This window comes from Hyaena hyaena, unplaced genomic scaffold, assembly GCF_003009895.1.
Source record: "Hyaena hyaena isolate Hyena2069 unplaced genomic scaffold, ASM300989v1 scaffold_56, whole genome shotgun sequence".
NCBI classification, from domain to species: domain Eukaryota; kingdom Metazoa; phylum Chordata; class Mammalia; order Carnivora; family Hyaenidae; genus Hyaena; species Hyaena hyaena.
This window is the reverse complement of record NW_024080688.1, coordinates 1,157,684-1,176,127: the sequence shown is the minus strand read 5'-3', so window position 1 is coordinate 1,176,127 and position 18,444 is coordinate 1,157,684. Positions and strand designations below refer to the sequence as shown.

Here is an 18,444-nt window from a genome sequence, read left to right as displayed (position 1 = left end):
CCGCGACTCTGCGGCTGCGCATTCGCCCGGTTTTGCGACCGTACTGCTTGACGGCGGCGGTGTCCGCCCTCCGGCTGGTGTTGCCGAGGTAACGAGGGGCGCGTGGGGCTCTGGAAGGTAAGGCTGCCGGGCACCAGCGATCTGCGACTCGTGACGCTGAGCATCGCGGCGGCCGCTCGCTGGGGGGAAGGCGGGGGGGGGGGTCTGCCGCGAGAGGAGAAGTCCGGCTTCTTCGAAAGCCCCCGGGAGCGGGAGCCGAGAGAGTTGTAGAGACTTTCCCAGGGTCGCACAGCCAGGCTCGAAGGGGCCGAAATGGGGAGCCAGGCTTCCCGGTTCCGCCGGAGTTAGCGCCTCTCCCCTTCTCCGAGCACCTGTGTCCCTTCCTACTTCTCTTCTTCGTTCTTTCCGAAGAACACGACCCCACGTTCAGTGCTGGGGGCTGGGGACGGTGAGGTGCTTCGGGCACCCTCTGTGCCGGAGGGGAGCCTCAGCAGCCAGTGCGGTTGTTGGGGCGTCAAGGAAATCCGCAAAGGGATAAGTAAGGACAGGGAGTTCTGAATTTGGTGGGCCCGGAACACTTTCTGGCTCGTGTGCAGTCCTGTACTGCGGTTGCAGCCGCCGTCTGACTCGCTTTCTGCCCAGTACGAGGCGCCTTGGCCTTTTTCACACAATTACCCACGGAATCCTCACAACGGCCTTCAAAGCGTTATCGCTTGTTTATGTGGCTTAGTCTCAGGTCCTAACCTGAAAGCCCCCCAGGGACTGGACTGTTTGCCTTTCGCTTTCATCCTTGCCTCCCTGAGCCCAGAGGTACCCCGTCGGGGCCTCAAACATTTTTTAATTGGGAGGTAGCTTTCCTGGGTGGGAGGTTTTCACCAGCCTTATTTGGCAAGGTGTTCCAAGTGGGTTGGAAAATTAAACGGGGCTACCTCCCCCATTTTTGTTTCTCTGTGTTTTATTTGGAATACACATTTACTGAACACCTAAACGGTGTTTGCTAAAGGGAAGAATCCGTGCTTTTGATAGTAAGTACGCTTAACGCTGCTTGTGTCTGGAGCCCAGTATGCCCAGGTTTGGGAAAGGAAAAGCAACAGCCCCTTACAGGTGCATAGCACTCAGCCCCTGAGCCCCTTCCTCTTCTGAACAACAGGAATAGTGATAGTACTTCTGTTGGGGACTGTTGGGATTAAGTGAGGTTGAATAAGCCATCCTATCACCAGTGATTGGCAACTTGGGCTGCATGTTGAACTCACCTGGGCCCCACCCCAGAATTTCTGATATAATTGCAGGTAAGTTCTGAGCATTAGGAGTTTTAAGATTTCCCTGGGTGATTCTAAGGGCAGCGAAGCTAGAGAGCTTTTAGATTAGTTAGTCTCTCTTCAGCCGGCGTTCCCTATTTAAGAGTGTGCATTGAGGAGAGCCTGGGTGGCTCAGTCGGGTGAACATCCGACTTTGGCTCAGGTCATGATCTCGCATTCGCTAGGTCCAAGCCCCGTATCGGGTTCCCTGCTGACAACTCAGAGCCTGGAGCCTGTTTCAGATTCTGTGTCTCCTTCTCTCTCTGCCCGTCTCCTGCTTACCCTTTGTCTCTCAAAAAATAAAAATGTTAAAAAAAAAAAAGTCTGCATTGACTCCCAAGGCTGAAGGAGGCTTCACATTCCACACCCCTTGACAACTGGCCCAGTCATCCCTCTGAGCCTGTGTGTGCTTCAGACATGGGTCCTCTTTTAGGCCAGTCTTCTTGCAATGCTATGTCCGTGCATCAAGGCTTGGGCAACTGACTGGTCCTCTTTAAGCCTCAGTTTCCTGGTCTGTGAAGTAAGAAAAGTAGCACCCATGCGTGTAGCATATGGCATAGTCTGCCTAGTGTGTTGCACCTACCGATGGTGATCTCACTGCCTCTAATTTTATTCACCTGCCACCTCTCACATTCTGCTGTGCGTCTGTAATAGCCCCAAAGAAACATTGCTTAAATGCCTGTTGCAGGTAGGAAGAATAGTGAATTCGGTCCTTTCTTCCCCTCTTTGCCTTTCAAGCTCAGCACAGGACAACTCTTTCACAAAACTATGAAATTAGAGATCATTTGGTTTGTCCTATTTAATTTTATTGAGAGCCCATTCACCTACCATAAAACTCACCCTTGTAAAATGTACAGTTCAGTGATGTTTAGTACATTCACAGCATTGGCCAGCCATCACTGTCCCTGCAATTTAGTTTTAAAACCTTTTCATCACCCTCAAAATAAACCTGTACCTATAACCCCATTTCTCCCTTCCCTCAGCACCAGGAAATTGCTAATCCACTTCGTGTCTCTGGATTTGCTATTAATGGATGTTTCATATGAGTGGCCTTATATAATATGTGGTCCTTTATGACTGCTTTCACTTAGCATAATGCTTTCAAGCTTCATACACTCTGTAGCATGTATTAGCACCTCATTCCGTTATTGCTGGTAATCCATTATATATGGATTTACTGTATTTCATTGATCCATTCATCTGTAGATGGACATTTGGGTTGTTTCCACTTTTTTGGCTGTTATGAATCACACTGCTGTAAACATTTGGGTACAGATTTTTGCATGAACATGTTTTAGGGTTTTTTGTATCTGTACAAAGTGGAATTGCTGGATCATATGGTTATTCTTTGTGAATTTTTTGTGTTTATTTTGAGAGAAAGAGTGTGTGTGTGTGTGCGCATGCACAAGCAGGGGATGGGCAGAGAGGAGACAGAGAATCCTAAAATAGGCTGCATGCTTTCAGTGCAGAGCCCAACTCGGGGCTTGACCTTACAAACTGTGAGATCATGACCTGAGCCAAAATCAAGAATCAAACCGACTAAGCCATCCAGGCACCCCGATCATATCACTCTGCGTTTAATGTTTAAATGACTTCCAGACTGTTTTCCAGTCCTGTTCAATTTAAAGATGAAGAAACAGGCCTCAGAAAGCTTAAGTGGGTTATGCGGGCTCACATGATAATAATGCAGGTTTGCATATCTAGGAGGCCTACTCTGAGCCAGGTTCTTGATGTGCATGTCTACATGGGCAGAAGTGAGCCCAGATCACAGACTGAAGTTTTGTGAAAAACGGCGTGTTTTGCGGCAGGAAACTTTCTGTTACACACACTTGGGTTGGAGTACAGGGTTTTTGCCACCAAGTATCCTAGCTTATTCTTGTTTTGTTTTTTTACGAGTAGGGGCGCCTGGGTGGCTCAGTTGGTTGAGCGTCCGACTTCGGCTCAGGTCATGATCTCACGGTTCGTGGGTTCGAGCCCTGTGTCGGGCTCTGTGCTGACAGCTTAGAGCCTGGAGCCTGTTTCAGATTCTGTGTCCCTCTCTCACCCTGCTCATTCTCTGTCTCTCTCACTCTCTCAAGGATAAATAAACATTAAAATTAAAAAAAAAGTATAGTAGCAATCTGAGGGAAGATTCCAACCCAGGCAAATTAAAATATAACTTCATTTTCACTTGTTCAAGAGAATTTAATTGGAAGTTCTTGCAGTTAGCCATTTAACATTTCCTCTTTTTCAAAAATTCCAAATGTAGCCTATACAAGTTAAATACTACCCAGAAGTTATAAAAGTGAAAAATCTCACAAAAGTCCAGATTGTTCGTGGGAATCTCTAGAAAGTTTCTCACTAGATTCCAACCTCCTGCCTCAAAAAAGCCGACACAGCATTGTTGTTTAAGTTTTAGAGTAAGTTGCTGCTGCTTCTGTTGAATACTCAATGCTATAGTTGGCTTGGATTGAGGGATAAGTCAGCAAGTAGAAATTTAGATAAAATGTTCTTGAAAGAAAGTCTCTTAATTGTCCATCAACATGCAATATACATGGGTTTATTATGAATGCTTTAAAATAATGTGTGTGTATATAAATAAAATGTATATGAGTTATGCTCAGTATGTAATTCCATTGAGAGATCTTACTTAAAAATTAAATTATTCTCACATTTTGCTGCTTAGCATATTCGGTCAATTCTATGAAGGTTCCAACTTGCTGATTCTTATTTTTCATATTTATCTTTGTAATTGATTTATCAATCTCTGTAACTCTTCCTTGGTCTGTGTTTGCCTTTGTCCCCATCTAATTCCTCAGTTTCTTTGAGAGGATGGATGGATGAAGGTATCACACATTGGACAAGCCATTCAATTTCTTGTTAATGGTCATAAACCCATACAACCGCTTACCTTCCTCAGATTTGGTGACCATCATTGGCTGTTTCAGGTTTGATCACATCCATTGCCCAAGGGGATGCTGGTGTTACGTGCGGGAGGCATGTTAATAAGCAGTTTTACTTTGTTCTTTGGATCCATGTAGATGAAACGTGTGATCTGCTCCACCGTATCTTCAAGCACTAGATATGCTCGCAGCCGAAATCGAGCCCAGGCCTGGGACGGAGGGAGCAGCCGATTCAAGTCTCCCTTCTTGTTCCAGCGGGTCTGTTGGGAGAGTGGAGTGTCCAAACTCTTGCACTGTTTACATTTTCCCTCCTTACATGCCGTTGAGTTTTCCTAAGTCAAATGTGTCTGCTTTGGCTCTGTGGCTTTATCACCCAGAGCACTCAACTCTGTTTCCTTCCTTTAGCCATGATTGAATTGCAGCTTGTTGTGTTACCTTCGATTTGCTTTTGTGTGTGTGTTTTGTCTCCTCAGATTGAGTATACGGCCTGGAAGGGAGAGGTACTCACTTTGGCTTCCTTTACTTCCTCAGAGTGTTCAGTGCACAGTAAGCAATTCCATCATTCTCCGGAACCCTTTAGCTCCTAACCTTGAGAAATAGTGAGTCTTGAGACAAAGGGAGACAGATGCAGCCTGTGCTCGCAGCAGAACCCAGAGAGAAGAGCGTAGGCTTTGGAATTCCATCGACCTGGGATCATCCGAAGGGGCCTTTTACAAAATTTCTCTGACCTGAACCTGTTTTCCTCCTCTGTAAACTGGAGCTGGTAGTACTCACCCCATAATAATAATTAAAGCACATACACCCATAGCGCTCGTTATGTACCAAGTACTCTTCTAGGCCCTTTATGGGTCTTAACTCTAAGATGGAGTCTGTTTTTATCCTTATCTTGCAAGCGAGGAAACCGAAGCGTGGAAAGATGAAGTAACCTTCGCCCCAAATCACACAGCTAGGACATAGTGATGCCAATTCCGATCCTGGCACTCTGGTTTTAGAGTTCTTGCTCTTAGCCACTCGCAATCTACCTTAAAAATTGGGAGACTGTTGACCTAATGTTTAGAATGGATTTTAAGGTCCTTTTTTGAAAAACAAAATACTGACTAGATTCAACCTTTGTGGACAGTGTCTCCTTTGATTTTATCCTTATACCCCCAGCACCTCTAGTTATTAGGAGCCACTGGTAGGTACTCAGTAAATGTCTGTTGCCTGAGTGAGAGAATGGAAGTAAGCCTAAAAGGCAGGAATCCCATTGTGCTTGCTATCAGGAGACTTTTGTGTGGCATTGTGACTTTGGGCATGTCACTAGGCCTCAGTCTTGTCCACTATAATTAGAAATCTTGCCACTGGCTTCTTGGGCATGGTTATGGGAATTGAGATATTCTACATGATTGGGATTTGCACTGCTTATACAAAATGTTCTCAGTACCCTTTCTTTTAGTTCTCCGCTTTATAAATATTTTATTCTTCCCACAGACTACAACATTTTCTGAGCCTAGAGATAAATGCACTCCCATTTTTCATCAATATAGTTATTGATTGGCTCTCTGTTTCTTTCTCCCTGTTATGCTCTTTAAAATACAGCTACGCTTGAGAAATGGCGGAAGCAGTTTTCCATGCCCCAAAACGGAAAAGAAGAGTGTATGAGAGTTATGAGTCTCCGTTGCCAATCCCTTTTGGTCAGGACGGTGGGCCTGAGAAAGACTTCAAAATATTCACTGCCGAAATGATAAACAACAATGTAATTGTGAGGAACCCAGAAGATATTGAACAGCTCTATGGGAAGGTAAGTGCCGGCTGCTTTTGGCATGGCTATTTCCTCACAGCCCTGGGCCAGCTGTCCTTTCTGCTTCTCCCATCCATTCCCAAAAGCAAGCTATAATTGAGCCACATTCTTTCCTTGCCGTTGGGTGCAGTGTAGGATGGGAACAGCACAATTTGAATCAGGTGCCCCGAAACCATATGTTAATTAGGATACACCCCCCTCAACGAACTCCTATTTCAACAATAAAGGAAGGTCAGTGCATTGACCTTTCCTGTCTCTCAGTTATAAAAGCCATGCGTGTTCATAAAAATGTCCAGAAATTTACAGAAATGTAATAAGGTAAAAGTAAAAATTCCCTGCTCGCTCCCATTCCATCCCCAGAGGTAAACCTAAGTGGTATATTGTTCTGTGTCACGGACAGATGAGGCTTCAGCACGTCCTTGGCTCCTTATCTGTTCTCTCTTCTGATTGAGGACCTCTTCTTAGATGAAGGCAAGTTCTAGTTTTTGCTGTTTTCCATCACTGATGGGTGTGGGTTGAGATTGGTGTAGCTTGCTTACTTTTTTTTTCCCTCCATAGCCAATTCATTAATGGGGGCATTTTTTAAAAAGTAATTAGAGGCAAGATGTAAAGCTATGAAAAGTAGAATGAATCTCTTGTTAACTCAAAGAGTTGTTTTCCCTCTGCTAAAAAATTAGTAATTAAACATGAACTAACTTTGTTTTCTCTTTTCCCGGTAGGGTTATTTTGGGAAAGGTATCCTGTCTAGAAGCCGTCCAAACTTCACAATTTCAGATCCTAAGCTCGTTGCTAAGTGGAAAGGTAAACTTACATCATTCAGTTCTTTTGGCAAGTTATTTTCTTTTGTCTTTGATCTCACGCTTCAGATTACGTAGGAAAACTCTTTAAAATTTTAGAGGAAGATTCTCTGAAGAAGAGTTAATGCGCACAGTGGCAATTTTACTGCTAAAACTAGCAATTAGAATAATTCTAATCGAGGCGGAAGGGTTCTTATGGTTCGTGAAAATGTGTTTTATCTAATTTCTGGAATTATCAGAAATGTTACTTAGGCTTTTCTGTTGTTAAACATTGACTAGGAGGGTACTGTGCACGCAGAAGGTACTGGTAATTAAGTGCCTCCTCACCTGTATGCAAAATGAGTTTTCTACTTTTTATTTTTAGAATTAGAATTTACAACAATAACATTAATGAATTGGTTAAAACATTAACCAGTGTGCGTGGTTCTTACTTGCTTAACTTGACTTCTGTAACTTACCCTAGTATATTTGTTTAAGGAAGTCTCATGGTGATTACATAACCAATGCCAGCAGATTAAAACATAATTAGGGTTTTTAAAAACATTTTACTGTAAGAAAAAATACAACTTAAAACTGCGCTAAGGTACCATTTCAGCAATAAGATTGGAAAAATCCAAAAGTTCGGCAACATTCTCCTTGGTGAGGCCCTGAGAAGTACTGTCAGGCATTGCTGATGGGAATACAGGTGGCCCAGCTCTTACAGAGGGGAATTTGACAATGCCTAGCAAAATTATAGATACATTTGCTTTTTTTTTTTTTTTTAAGTCTATTTATTCTGAGAGAGAAAGAGAAAACGAGTGGTGGAGGGGCAAGAGAGAGAAGGAGAGAGAATTCCAAGCAGATGCTGCACTGTCGGTGCAAAGCCTGACGCAGGTCTCGAACTCACAAACTATGAGATCATGACCTGAGCCAAGATCAAGAGTTGGACGCTCAACCGACTCAGCCACCCAGGTGCCCCTGTATACATTAGCTTTCTCCCCCAGTCCTCCTGTCCCCCTAACCACTGGTAACCTTAATATGTTTTCTGTCTGTGAGGCTGCCCATTCTAGATATTTCATATAAGTGGAATCATATTTTGAAGCCATTTGTGCCTTTCACTTAGGATGTTTTCAAAGATTCATCCATGTTGTAGCATGCATCAGAACTTCATCCTGAGTAATTCTCCATTTGATTGATGGATATACCATGTTTTGTTTATCCGTTCATCCAAATATAGACATTTGGGTTGTTCCCACTTCAGAGCTGTTATGAGTAGTGCTGCTGTGAACATTCATATACAAGTGTTTGTGTGGAGATGTGTTTTCATTTCTCCGAGGCACCTACCTAGGAGTGGACTTGCTGGATCATATGATAATTATAGTTTCATTTTTTTAGGAAATGCCAAACTGTTTTCCAAAACACCTGCCCCATGTAACATTCCCACCAGCAATGCACAACGTTTCCAATTTTCTGGCTTTTGGTTTTTTGGTGTTTTATTTTGTTTATGATAGCCATCTCCACGTAAAGTGGTAAAAGTTTTCCATATTCATGAAGTCAGTTTGTCTGGGTTTTTTTTTCTTTCATTGCCTCTGCTTTTGGTATCATATTTAGGAAACCATTGCCAAATCCAAGCTTATGCAGACTTTCCCCTGTGTTGTCTTCTAAGAGTTTTACAGTTTCAACTCTTAAATTCAGATCCATTTTGAGTAACTTTTGTGTATGATGTAAGGTAGGCATCCAGCTTCGATGGTGTTTTGCCCGTGCATATCCAGTTGTCCCAGTATATGCATTTACTTTTAACCCAGCAATTCCATTTCTAGGAGTTTATCTGAAAGATACACTGGCAAAAATATGAAAAAAAACAGCACAAGGCTATTCATTTCAACACCGTTTCTTGTATTAAAAGATTGAAAATGATCCAAATGAGCATGAGAAGGGGACCAGTCATTAAACTGCACTGCAGTCATATAATGAAGCGCTGTGGAGCTGAGCTAGGAGTGAGGGATACAGGGGTGTGTTCCTAAGAGTGGGGGGGGTCTGCAGAGTACGCTGTGGTTTACCTGAAGGTGGAGGTTATAAATATATTTTTAAATTTTAAGGAAGGATAAACCATAGATTCTTTTTAATGTCTATGGCAAAGGGCCAGAACAGGATGGAGCAAGAAGTGAGACTTCATACATTTGACTTTGGAACCTTGTAAAGATACTACATGATAACAAAACACAGTTAAATTTTAAAAAGTGGTTTCCAAAAATGGTACCTTTACATATCAAGCTGGTGTTCTAGGCACAGAGGAAAAGTATTTTGAGTGACTGTAAAACATGGTGACTTGATGTTTAGTCCTAATGGGACAGACTTTTTTTTTTTTTTAATTTTTTTTTTTAATGTTTTATTTATTTCTAGGAGAGAGAAAGAGACAGCGTGAACAGGGGAGGGTCAGAGAGAGAGGGAGTCACAGACTGAAACAGGCTCCAGGCTCTGAGCTGGCAGTCAGCACAGAGCCCGACGCGGGGCTCGAACCCACGAACCGCGAGATCATGACCTAAGCGAAAGTCGGACGCTTAACCAAATAAGCCACCCAGGCGCCCCTAATAGGACAGACTTTTTGTCAGTTATCTTTGGCACGGTGTTGTTGAACAAGCCAGGGGTTTTCAGCAGCAACCGCACTGCTCACAAGTCTGCAGGTTTGCTGGGTAGCTGATCTTGACTGGATGTGCTGGTCCATCTGGTTAGTTATGGAGATCAGCTGGCTATTCTAATGGATCTGGTCCAGGAATGGATGTAGCCAGACTCACTAATGTCTGGTTGTCTGTCAGTTGGCTGTCAGCTGGTCTAGGATATTCTCAGCTGGGACGAGGGGCAGGGGGCGCCATGTGTGTCATCCTCCGGCTGGCTAGCCCCAGGCTCGTGCTCGTGGTCACGGTGGAGGGTCCTGGCCCCAGTGTGCCAGTGCTTTTCAGGCCCTTCCTGCTCACAGCATGTTTGCTGTGATTCCAGCTGGCCCAGAGTCCAGGGGTTTGGCAGATGGAAGAGCTCAAGAATTGGGGCCATCAGTGCAATCAACCTGCCCTCTACTCTAAAGAAAGAAAGTGTGGCAAAATCATCTTCACATTGCTTTCAGCACTGATTTTTTTTAAATTTTTTAAATGTTTATTTATTTTTGAGAGAGAGACAGAGACAGAGTGAGCAGTGGCATGGCAGGGACAGAGAGAGGGAGACACGGAATCTGAAGCAGGCTCCAGGCTCCATGCTGTCAGCACAGAGCCTAACATGGGGCTCAAACTAACAACCTGAGCTGAAGTCAGATGCTTAACCGACTGAGCCACCCAGGAGCCCCTCAAAGGTTACTTTGTAGCATTGGTACTGTTATTCTGAGACTGTTATGTGTATATTGTGTAAAAAAAAGTAAATGATTAATTTGTTGGTATGATTGAGAGCCAGGAGTTTTTACATGAAACATCTTATACCAGGAAGCAAGGAAGCTTATCAAAAACTGCTAGGCTTGTTTCAAGAGACTCTGCAGGCTAAACATGGAAACTTTCGAGCATCAATAAGAATAATACTACAATTTGTTTTAAAATCCAGTCATTGGTAATACTACCCCCCCCCCAAATGGTTACATCTTTTAATTTATACTGGTACATACTGATACGGGCCAGAAGAAATTCACTGTTCACCTATGGAGGATTCATCATTTTGGGAATTGGTTAACATGATCTGGTTCTCAGGGTAAGCAAGTAGTGAGGCGTTTCTCTCTATAGAGGATTCCCACCAATAAACAAAGAAGGAATAATAGGATTCGAATATCACTGTTTTACATCCTCTACTGATCACGAGCAGTGCTGCTGACATACTAAGAGACAAGGAGACATTTTTTGTCTTGTGCGGAGACACACAGCGCCACCCCTGGTAGGTAGGCTGCCCCAGAACTTGAGCCTGAATCCGATCAAGTCTCTAACTCCACCAATTCACAGGAAACCCTTTCAAAGAACATATTTATTAAGCCAGTGCTACTCAGAGTACTGAAGTGTCACAAGGTAAGTCCTTTGCACCAGAATGGAAATAGATCCCATGCTGTTTAGTTATTTACTTACAGCTTCCTGCTCTGAAAATCTGGCTGTGAAAACAAGATGAGCTGAACTAAGCAGTGTGCTGAGTGAGTCGGTTGCTTCAAAGCTGGTGGAAGGCCTTCTTGGACCGTCCACGAGCAGTGGGCCTGTGACCTCCTTTGTTGAGCACCGTGTTAACAGCACAGTAGGGATGTAATCATCTGTTATCAGACCAGGGAGGACAGAAGACTCATTGCTTCAACAAATGAACTACAGGGGAAAAAAATCATCGCAGGAAAACATGTGTTAAAGCCAACTTCAGGTGTCTCCATCAGTTGCAGTGTATGGGCCTTACATGGATTTTGAATCAGACTCTCCAAAAAAAAAAAAAAAAAAAATTGAGACGATGCATAGATTTTGGATGAGGATAAGGAATTAATATTAAATTTTACAAGTAATGGCACTGCAATTATGTTTCTTTTTTTTTCTTTTTTAATTTTTAAGTAAGCTCTATACCCGACATGGGATTTGAACTCATGACCCCAAGATCAAGAGTTGCATGCTCTACCTACTGAGCCAGCCAGGCGCCCCTTTTTCTTAAAATACTTTTTTCTAAGCAATTAGGTTTTTTAAACAGAATCTTTATAGAAATACATAATGAGCCACTTAGAGAGGCTGTGATGGGATGTGAGGGGTCTTTTTCAAAATAATCTGGGGGCCGGGGAAGCGTGCAGGACAGATGAAGCAAGATTGGCCATGAGTTAATTATGAAAGCTGAGGGATGAGAACGTGGGAATTTATTTTACTGTTCTCTTTACTTTTGTATGTCTGAGAATTTTTCATAGTGAGTGTTTCGAAAAGAGAGGGGGAAAAAAACACATTACGGCCATTCAGCTTCAGCAGTTAGTCATATTTGGCCAGAACCCTGGAAAGTTTTCAAATAGTGTAATAATCTTAATAATGGAGAACCTTTTCCTGATCAGTGTAGGAACTGAGTTTTAGACAGTAATAGAAATTTGAAGGAAATGAGTTTATGCCAAGGAAGCAGGAATTAAGCTTGTGGGCTGCCCTGAAGGAGTAAATCTCAAATGTTCGTTTTAGGAGGTTGTTCAGATTCTGGCTTCAGCCCCATCTTGCACCCCCTCTGTCCAGTCTCTTCTGCTCGCTGGCCCTGAGGCCACCTCGGGCTGCTGGCCATTCCGTGGACCTGCCGCACATTCGCTCCTGCAGCCTCTGTACGGCTTCCCCTGCCTGTTTCCCCCAGTCTGTCTGGTGAACTCTTACTCCGTCTGCAGAGCCCCGCTCCATCACTCCTCCTCCTCCTCAGTGTTTTCCCCTGATCCTTTCAGGCAAAGGTAACCAGTCCTTTTCTAATCCTTCACTCGGTCCTATGTCAGCTTGGGTGAGAATCCATCGTTTCTGGTCTGTCTCCTCAATTAGACTGTACCTCAAGGAGAGGGGATTTGCTTTTTTACTTCTTTATCTCTTTGCTTGGCACGTGGAAGGCTGTCGGTAAAACTCGCTAAATTGTCACTTGTTAAATTACCAGAGGAGGGAGGTCATCACACAAAGAAAACTGACAAATTCCTAAGGAGGTAGGAATCTGTGAACTCACTTTCCTGGCCTTTTAACAGCTGATTATCATCTGTTCCAACCCTCTAATGCGCTGGGGGGAAGGCTGAGTTTGGGTAAGGAGAAACGTGCCCAAAGGCAGAGTGAAGGAAGACGAAGACTAAAACCCACACCATCAGGTGACCAGTAAACAACATTGTAGGTTGAAAGGCTCAACCAGCCAGATTCCCAGAGCTAGAACTAGAGCCCAGAAGTCACCGGTCCATACCCAGAACCAACACTGCCGTGAATCTTACCTCAACAACCCTTTCTGGAGGTACGCGGGGGCACTTGCAGCGAAGATGCACCCGGGCATCTTCGGGTGCTCTTGTGGAGCACTGGACAGTGGTGATAAAGTGCGCAACCTTAGGGCCCCGATGTTCTCATCCAAAAGTAGAGGCATGTACATTCAGAGGCGGCAAGGGGCTTTCCTCTGGCGTGCCACTGCTGCTGAGCTGCAGGGCTGGGTAGAGCCGGATTTGAGGGCCACATCTGAGCACAGCAAGACACCAGGATCGGTCAGATCGCCTTCCAGGGGATGGGTTCAGGGCGTGATGGCTAATGAAGCACGTGTTTGCCATAGTGGCTGCACAGGATTAGTCAGCCTTCTAGATATGTGATTTGGGGATTCTTAAAATTGCCTTTGTCTCTTCTGGATTTTCAGTGGTGTTTTTGCTTAAGGAAAATTTGTCTGAACTAACAGAACATCTTTGTTGTTACAGATATGAAGACAGACATGCCTATAATCACGTCACAGAAGTAAGTCATGATGGCCTGGGCCAGAATTACAGCTTAAATCTGATCTGTATATAGGTAACCTTTCCACTGTGGTAGTCCATGCCTTTTTTTTTTTTTTTTTTTTTTTTTGGTAGCGTATGTCCTTGAAAATTATGTCTGAATTTATCACTTGTAGATCTTGCAATATTGTGGATCATATGTATTTGAATGTACTGTTTACTTTTTTAAATAATCCTAATCTTTTGTCACTTGAATTCCATTCAAAATATGAATAATTACCCTGTAATGTATATATCTTTAAGTGCTAAGATGCATACACTTAGATCTAAAACTGGCCTCCTGCCCTGTCCTCCTTCCTTGCTTGATACTTGCAGGGTGACAGAAAGGCTTTCACTGAGACTCTTCCTCATCCACTCATATGGCCACGGTTCCTTCCTCTGGCTTTTCTTTACAGTCTTCCCATTTCCACCAAACTTTTCTCGCCGACCCCCCGAATACATGCATGCCTAGCTATCCCTGTGCATCCCACGATCCAGCTTTCATACCCCTCCCTCGAGGCACCACCAGCACCCCCTCGCTTGGGGTCGTTCCTCCAGCTCCCACGCAGTCTGCCTTGGCGCCCCTCCCTGGGCCATCCACCACGTACCCAGAGTTACACTATCGGTTCCTGGAGAGCAGAGACCATGCCTGGTTCCTGCCTTCAGCCCCAACACTTAGTGGTCCCTTGGTAAGATTTTGTTGACTAAATGTTCATGCATTTAAATCCTCATTGAGGGGTGTCTGGGTAGCTCAGTCACTTAAGCATCCAACTCTTGGTTTCAGCTCAGGTCATGATCTCATGATTCATGAGTTTGAGCCCTGCATGGAGCTCTGTGCCGACAGCGTGGAGCCTGCTTAGGGTCCTTTCTCTCCCCCTCTCTCTGCCCAGCCCCACTCACTCAGATGCATGCTCTCTCACACTCTATCTCTCTCAAAAATAAACACACTTGATAGATAGATAGATGATAGATAGATAGATAGATAGATAGATAGATAGATAGATAGATAAGGGCACCTGGGTGGCTCAGTCTGTTGAGCATCCGACTTCAGCTCAGGTAGTGATCTCACGGTTCATGAGTTCGAGCTCCGCCTCAGGCTGTCTGCTATTAGCACAGAGCCCACTTCAGATCCTCTGTCCTCCTTTCCCTCTCTGCCCCTCCCCCGCTCACACTGTCTCTCAAAAATAAACATTAAAAAAAATTTAGGGGTGCCTGGGTGGCTCAGTCAGTTAAGCATCCAACTTCAGCTCAGATCATGATCTTGTGGTCCGTGGGTTTGAGCCCTGCATCGGGCTCTGTCCTGACAGCTCAGAACCTGGAGCCCACTTTGGATTCTGTATTTCCCTCTCTCTGCCCTTCCCCTGCTTGCGCTTTCTCAAAAATAAATAAAACATTAAAAAAATTTTTTTTAAATTTAGGGGTGCTTGTGTGGCTCAGTTGTTTAAGCACCTGACTCTTGATTTCAGCTTGAGTCACAGTTAACTCACAGTTCGTGAGTTTGAGCCTCATGTCAGACTTCACGCTGACTCTGGCTCAAGCTTGCACTGTCTCAGGGTAAATAAACTTAAAAAAAAAAATCTTAAGAAGTGTGTTAAATAAATAAATAATTAAACACATATAAATAAATAAATAAGTAAATTCTCAGCAGCCTTGAGGGGCAGCTCAAAGTGCAACTCATCAATACTTGATTCATGATTTGGCCAAAATAATTACAGTCACAATCTAAATAATAAAAAATATTAAACATTATGAGAAATGGGCCCATTTTTATATTTTAGGTTAATTTTCCAGCTTAAATTCTTGTTATAATTGTTTCTTTACTTTTCCATCTGAAACTCTGATCCATTTCTCAAGTGGATTCACTCTGATTGGCCTTTTCCAACATTGTGATGAGAACCTTCCGTGTAATCCTTCCTGGAGGCGGGGATCAGGACCCTCAGATAATGCCCGAAGGGACTGAAGTCCGTAGGTTGTGTCCTTGAAGAAGCAGCCCTGAGGAGGTTGCTGGTCTCCCCTCCTCGTTTGTGGTCCTTTATCAGCAGGTGCCTGTGTGTCAGGCATTGGTAGGGGCTGCAGATAGAAGAGGAGGAAAAGAATGCATCCCTGTTCTCGAGGGACTTACATTCCAGTGGGAGAGGAAGAGAGGTAAGCAGTCGCGCTCTTCTGCAGTCGGTGTCATGGTGAGATATTACCATCACTGTAGTCATAGGAAGTACCAGCTGCTCCAGGAGCGCTGGTCCCCAGTCCCTGTGCTTTACCTGACATCCCAGTTCATCTTCTCAAGAAGCCTTTGAGGTGGATGTAGTCATTTCCATCTCATACATGGGGAACCTAGAAATAGCTTGTCCAAGACTGTATGAGCTCAAACCAGGCAGGTCAGTTCCAGAGCCTCTGAGGAGTTGCCACTCAGTGAGAAGAGTAATGCAGTTGTACATGCTGGTGTTTCCTGGGTGTACTCCATGTACGAGGTACTCTGCTGAGAACACACTTGGACTATCTCTGAAGTCCTCACATCACCCCTGGAGGGAGGTGAGGAAGCGGAACCAGAGGAGGTTATGTAACTTGCTCAAGGCCAGTACTTAGACCTTACACATAAACTCAGAACCATTTTGCTATGATCTTCCAGTGATAAATAGGCATTAATCAATAGGCAGTGGGGAAGGGTGTTCCATGCTAAAGAAAGAGGTGTGTTCAAGGAAACAGAAGAAGCAGGGTGTTTTCATCTGGTACACCATTTTCTGTAGTTGGTGGCCCTAAAATGAGTCTGCTTTTCCCTAGCCTCATTGTTGCTTCTACCATAGCTAACTCCATTTCCTCCTGCCACTCTGCCCCTTATGTTTCCTGACTTTTACTTTTCACTTTTTTCTTCCTGCTGCTTCTCCAGCAGCGTTTGGGGGTGATCGTAGCAGGATTTGGCTTTTTAAGGCATTGCCAGCCAATGAGCGGACACCTGGTCTGTGACTCACAGGCCATATGTCTTACTTAGTCACTTGTGTATCTGGCTGTTTGCATCACCAGTCTTACTCAGAGGCTTTCTTCCACATGCTTCTGCAGCCACTGTCTCATCTGAGCTTTCATAAATGAGCATCTGAGGGCATTATGAGGCAGGAATGCACATGTGATTCTGGCCTTTTGCAGAAGAGCAAAAAGTGACATAGAGTGTTGGGGCACCTGGGAGGCTCAGTCGGTTAAGCATCCAACCGGCTCAGGTCATGATCTCACGGTTCGTGGGTTCGAGCCCCACATCGGGCTCTGTGCTGACAGCTAGCTCAGAGCCTGGAGGCTGTTTCGGATTCTGTGTCTCCCTCTCTCTCTGACCCTCCCCTGCTCATGCTGTCTCTCTCTCTCAGAAATAAATAAAAAACATTAAAAAAAAAAAAAAAGTGACATAGGCTAAGCAGTTTAGCCCGGAATCACACAGAGGAGCCATCGGCAGGACCCAGATCTGGCACAGTGCTTGTCCCCACATGGCTGTCCCTGCTCTCCAAGAGTGGTTAATTAAGGTGTACATTTCCATTCATTAAAAATGTCATTTGTGGGGCGCTTTGGGGGCTTAGTTGGTTAAACTTTCGACTTCACCTCAGGTCATGATCTTGAGGTTTGTGGGTTCCATCCCTGAGTTGGGCTCTGTGCTGACAGCTTGGAACCTGGAGCCTGCTTTGGATTCTGTGTCTCCCTCTTTCTCGGTCCCTCCCCCACTCATGCTCTGTCTCTCTCTCACTCAAAAAATCAATAAACCTTAAATTTTTTTTTAAAAAAGTTAATGTTATTTGTATTTCTTAGTGTAATATGTGTGAGGCAAAATTATTTTTTTCATATTTCTTTATTTTTGAGAGACAGAGCATGAGTGGGGGAGGGGCAGACAGAGAGGGAGACACAGAATCAGGAGCAGCTCCAGGCTCTGAGCTGTCAGCACAGAGCCCGACGCAGAGCTTGAACTCTGAACTACGAGATCATGACCTGAGCGGAAGTCAGACATTTAACCGACTGAGCCACCCAGGTGCCCCAAAATGATTTTATTTTTTAAAGTCTCCCCTAAAAAACCCACAGTGGTTTACAGAGGAGGAATTGAGTCTTACCAGGGTTATGCAGCTAGTACGAGAACGTAATGGAACAAGAGTTTGAACCCGTATTTGCCTTGACCGCCCTATTGCAAAGAGCAGAGCAGAGGCCTGTGTGTGCTCTGTCAGTTCCAGCTCTTTTATTCAAAGGGGCAGTTTTTGAACCTTTCAATCAGTGGTTCTTTCACATATTTTGAGTCAAGGAATTTGATGAAAGTTGTGGATCCCTTTCCCAGAAAAGTACACATTGACACACAAATTTGTGTTCAGATAAAGGAGATTCATAGATCCATGAAACCGATAAAGCCAGTGCTGTAGGTGGTATGAAAAGCAAAGATTCTTTTTACGTCTCTCAAATGAAAGTTCTTTGAACTGTACGCAGCAGTGGCCATGCTTTCCGTGCAGGTGAGGAGTCACCCTGCTGTTCTATGAGCAGCTACATTTTTTATTCTGACATGAAAAGTAATACCTTATACCCTTATGAGGTAGTAGTACTGTTACCCCATCTTCTGGGTGGGAGAACAAACATAGAGAAGTTAAGTAACTGGCTCTGTCAAACAGTTACAAGCGACAGTAAGGCTGAACGTGAATTGTGCAATAGCTCATGCGCGTAATCACTGTGTCACCTTGCCTCTCAGGTGTGAGAAGAGCTCTGCTAGGTTTTAACCTTTAAATCTAAAATACAATTCCCATAGATAGGAAGGCGTGCTCACCCCTATGTAGGATAAACAGGGTGTGGACAGTTTGGAAATCCTTCTGTTGAGTCAGGATTAAGCAGCCACAAATCTCTTAAATAGAGCCAGTGTCCTTGTTCAGTTAGTTGTGTGTGAGACGTAGCAGTTTATGACATACTCATTTATCTGTACACAAAGCAAAATACTCAAGGTGAGTATTTGTCTTCCAGCAAACTGTGCCTTCTTAAGTGCTGTCAGGCTAATGCCGTAGGTAAAGGCAAAAAGTTGCCTTTAGCCCTTCCACGGATGAGAATGTATCTTGGGGCATGTTGGGGGGTTGCCTTTACATTTAAGGAACTAAGCAGGTATTTCCTCACCAAACTATACTTCAGAAATCATTGTGAGAACAAGGGCCCTTTCTGCTAGGATGCTTGGTTGTATGTGTAGCACTAGAATCATTTCTTTTCCTAGGTAGTGGAGACCTTAGTAGGTACTATGAAAAATATTTATTAAACTCTCAGTTTGGGGCTTCCAGGT

At 44.2% G+C, this 18,444-nt stretch overlaps 1 protein-coding gene across 3 annotated transcripts in view; it reads left to right on the top strand.

The window, feature by feature from the left end:
* The window catches only part of TSEN2 (tRNA splicing endonuclease subunit 2), a 45,923-nt gene continuing 27,479 nt past the window's right edge, over positions 1 to 18,444 (top strand). Inside the window, exons 1-5 of one of the 3 annotated variants that reach the window (XM_039231436.1) lie at positions 1 to 88; positions 4,654 to 4,726; positions 5,759 to 5,960; positions 6,680 to 6,761; positions 13,119 to 13,155. In XM_039231436.1, the coding sequence (XP_039087367.1) occupies positions 5,772 to 5,960; positions 6,680 to 6,761; positions 13,119 to 13,155 (308 nt within the window). In that variant the 5' untranslated portion in view covers positions 1 to 88; positions 4,654 to 4,726; positions 5,759 to 5,771. Of the gene's footprint in view, positions 118 to 4,653; positions 4,727 to 5,758; positions 5,961 to 6,679; positions 6,762 to 13,118; positions 13,156 to 18,444 lie in introns of all 3 variants that reach the window. The other 2 variants (XM_039231434.1, XM_039231437.1) reach the window with 2 other exon arrangements.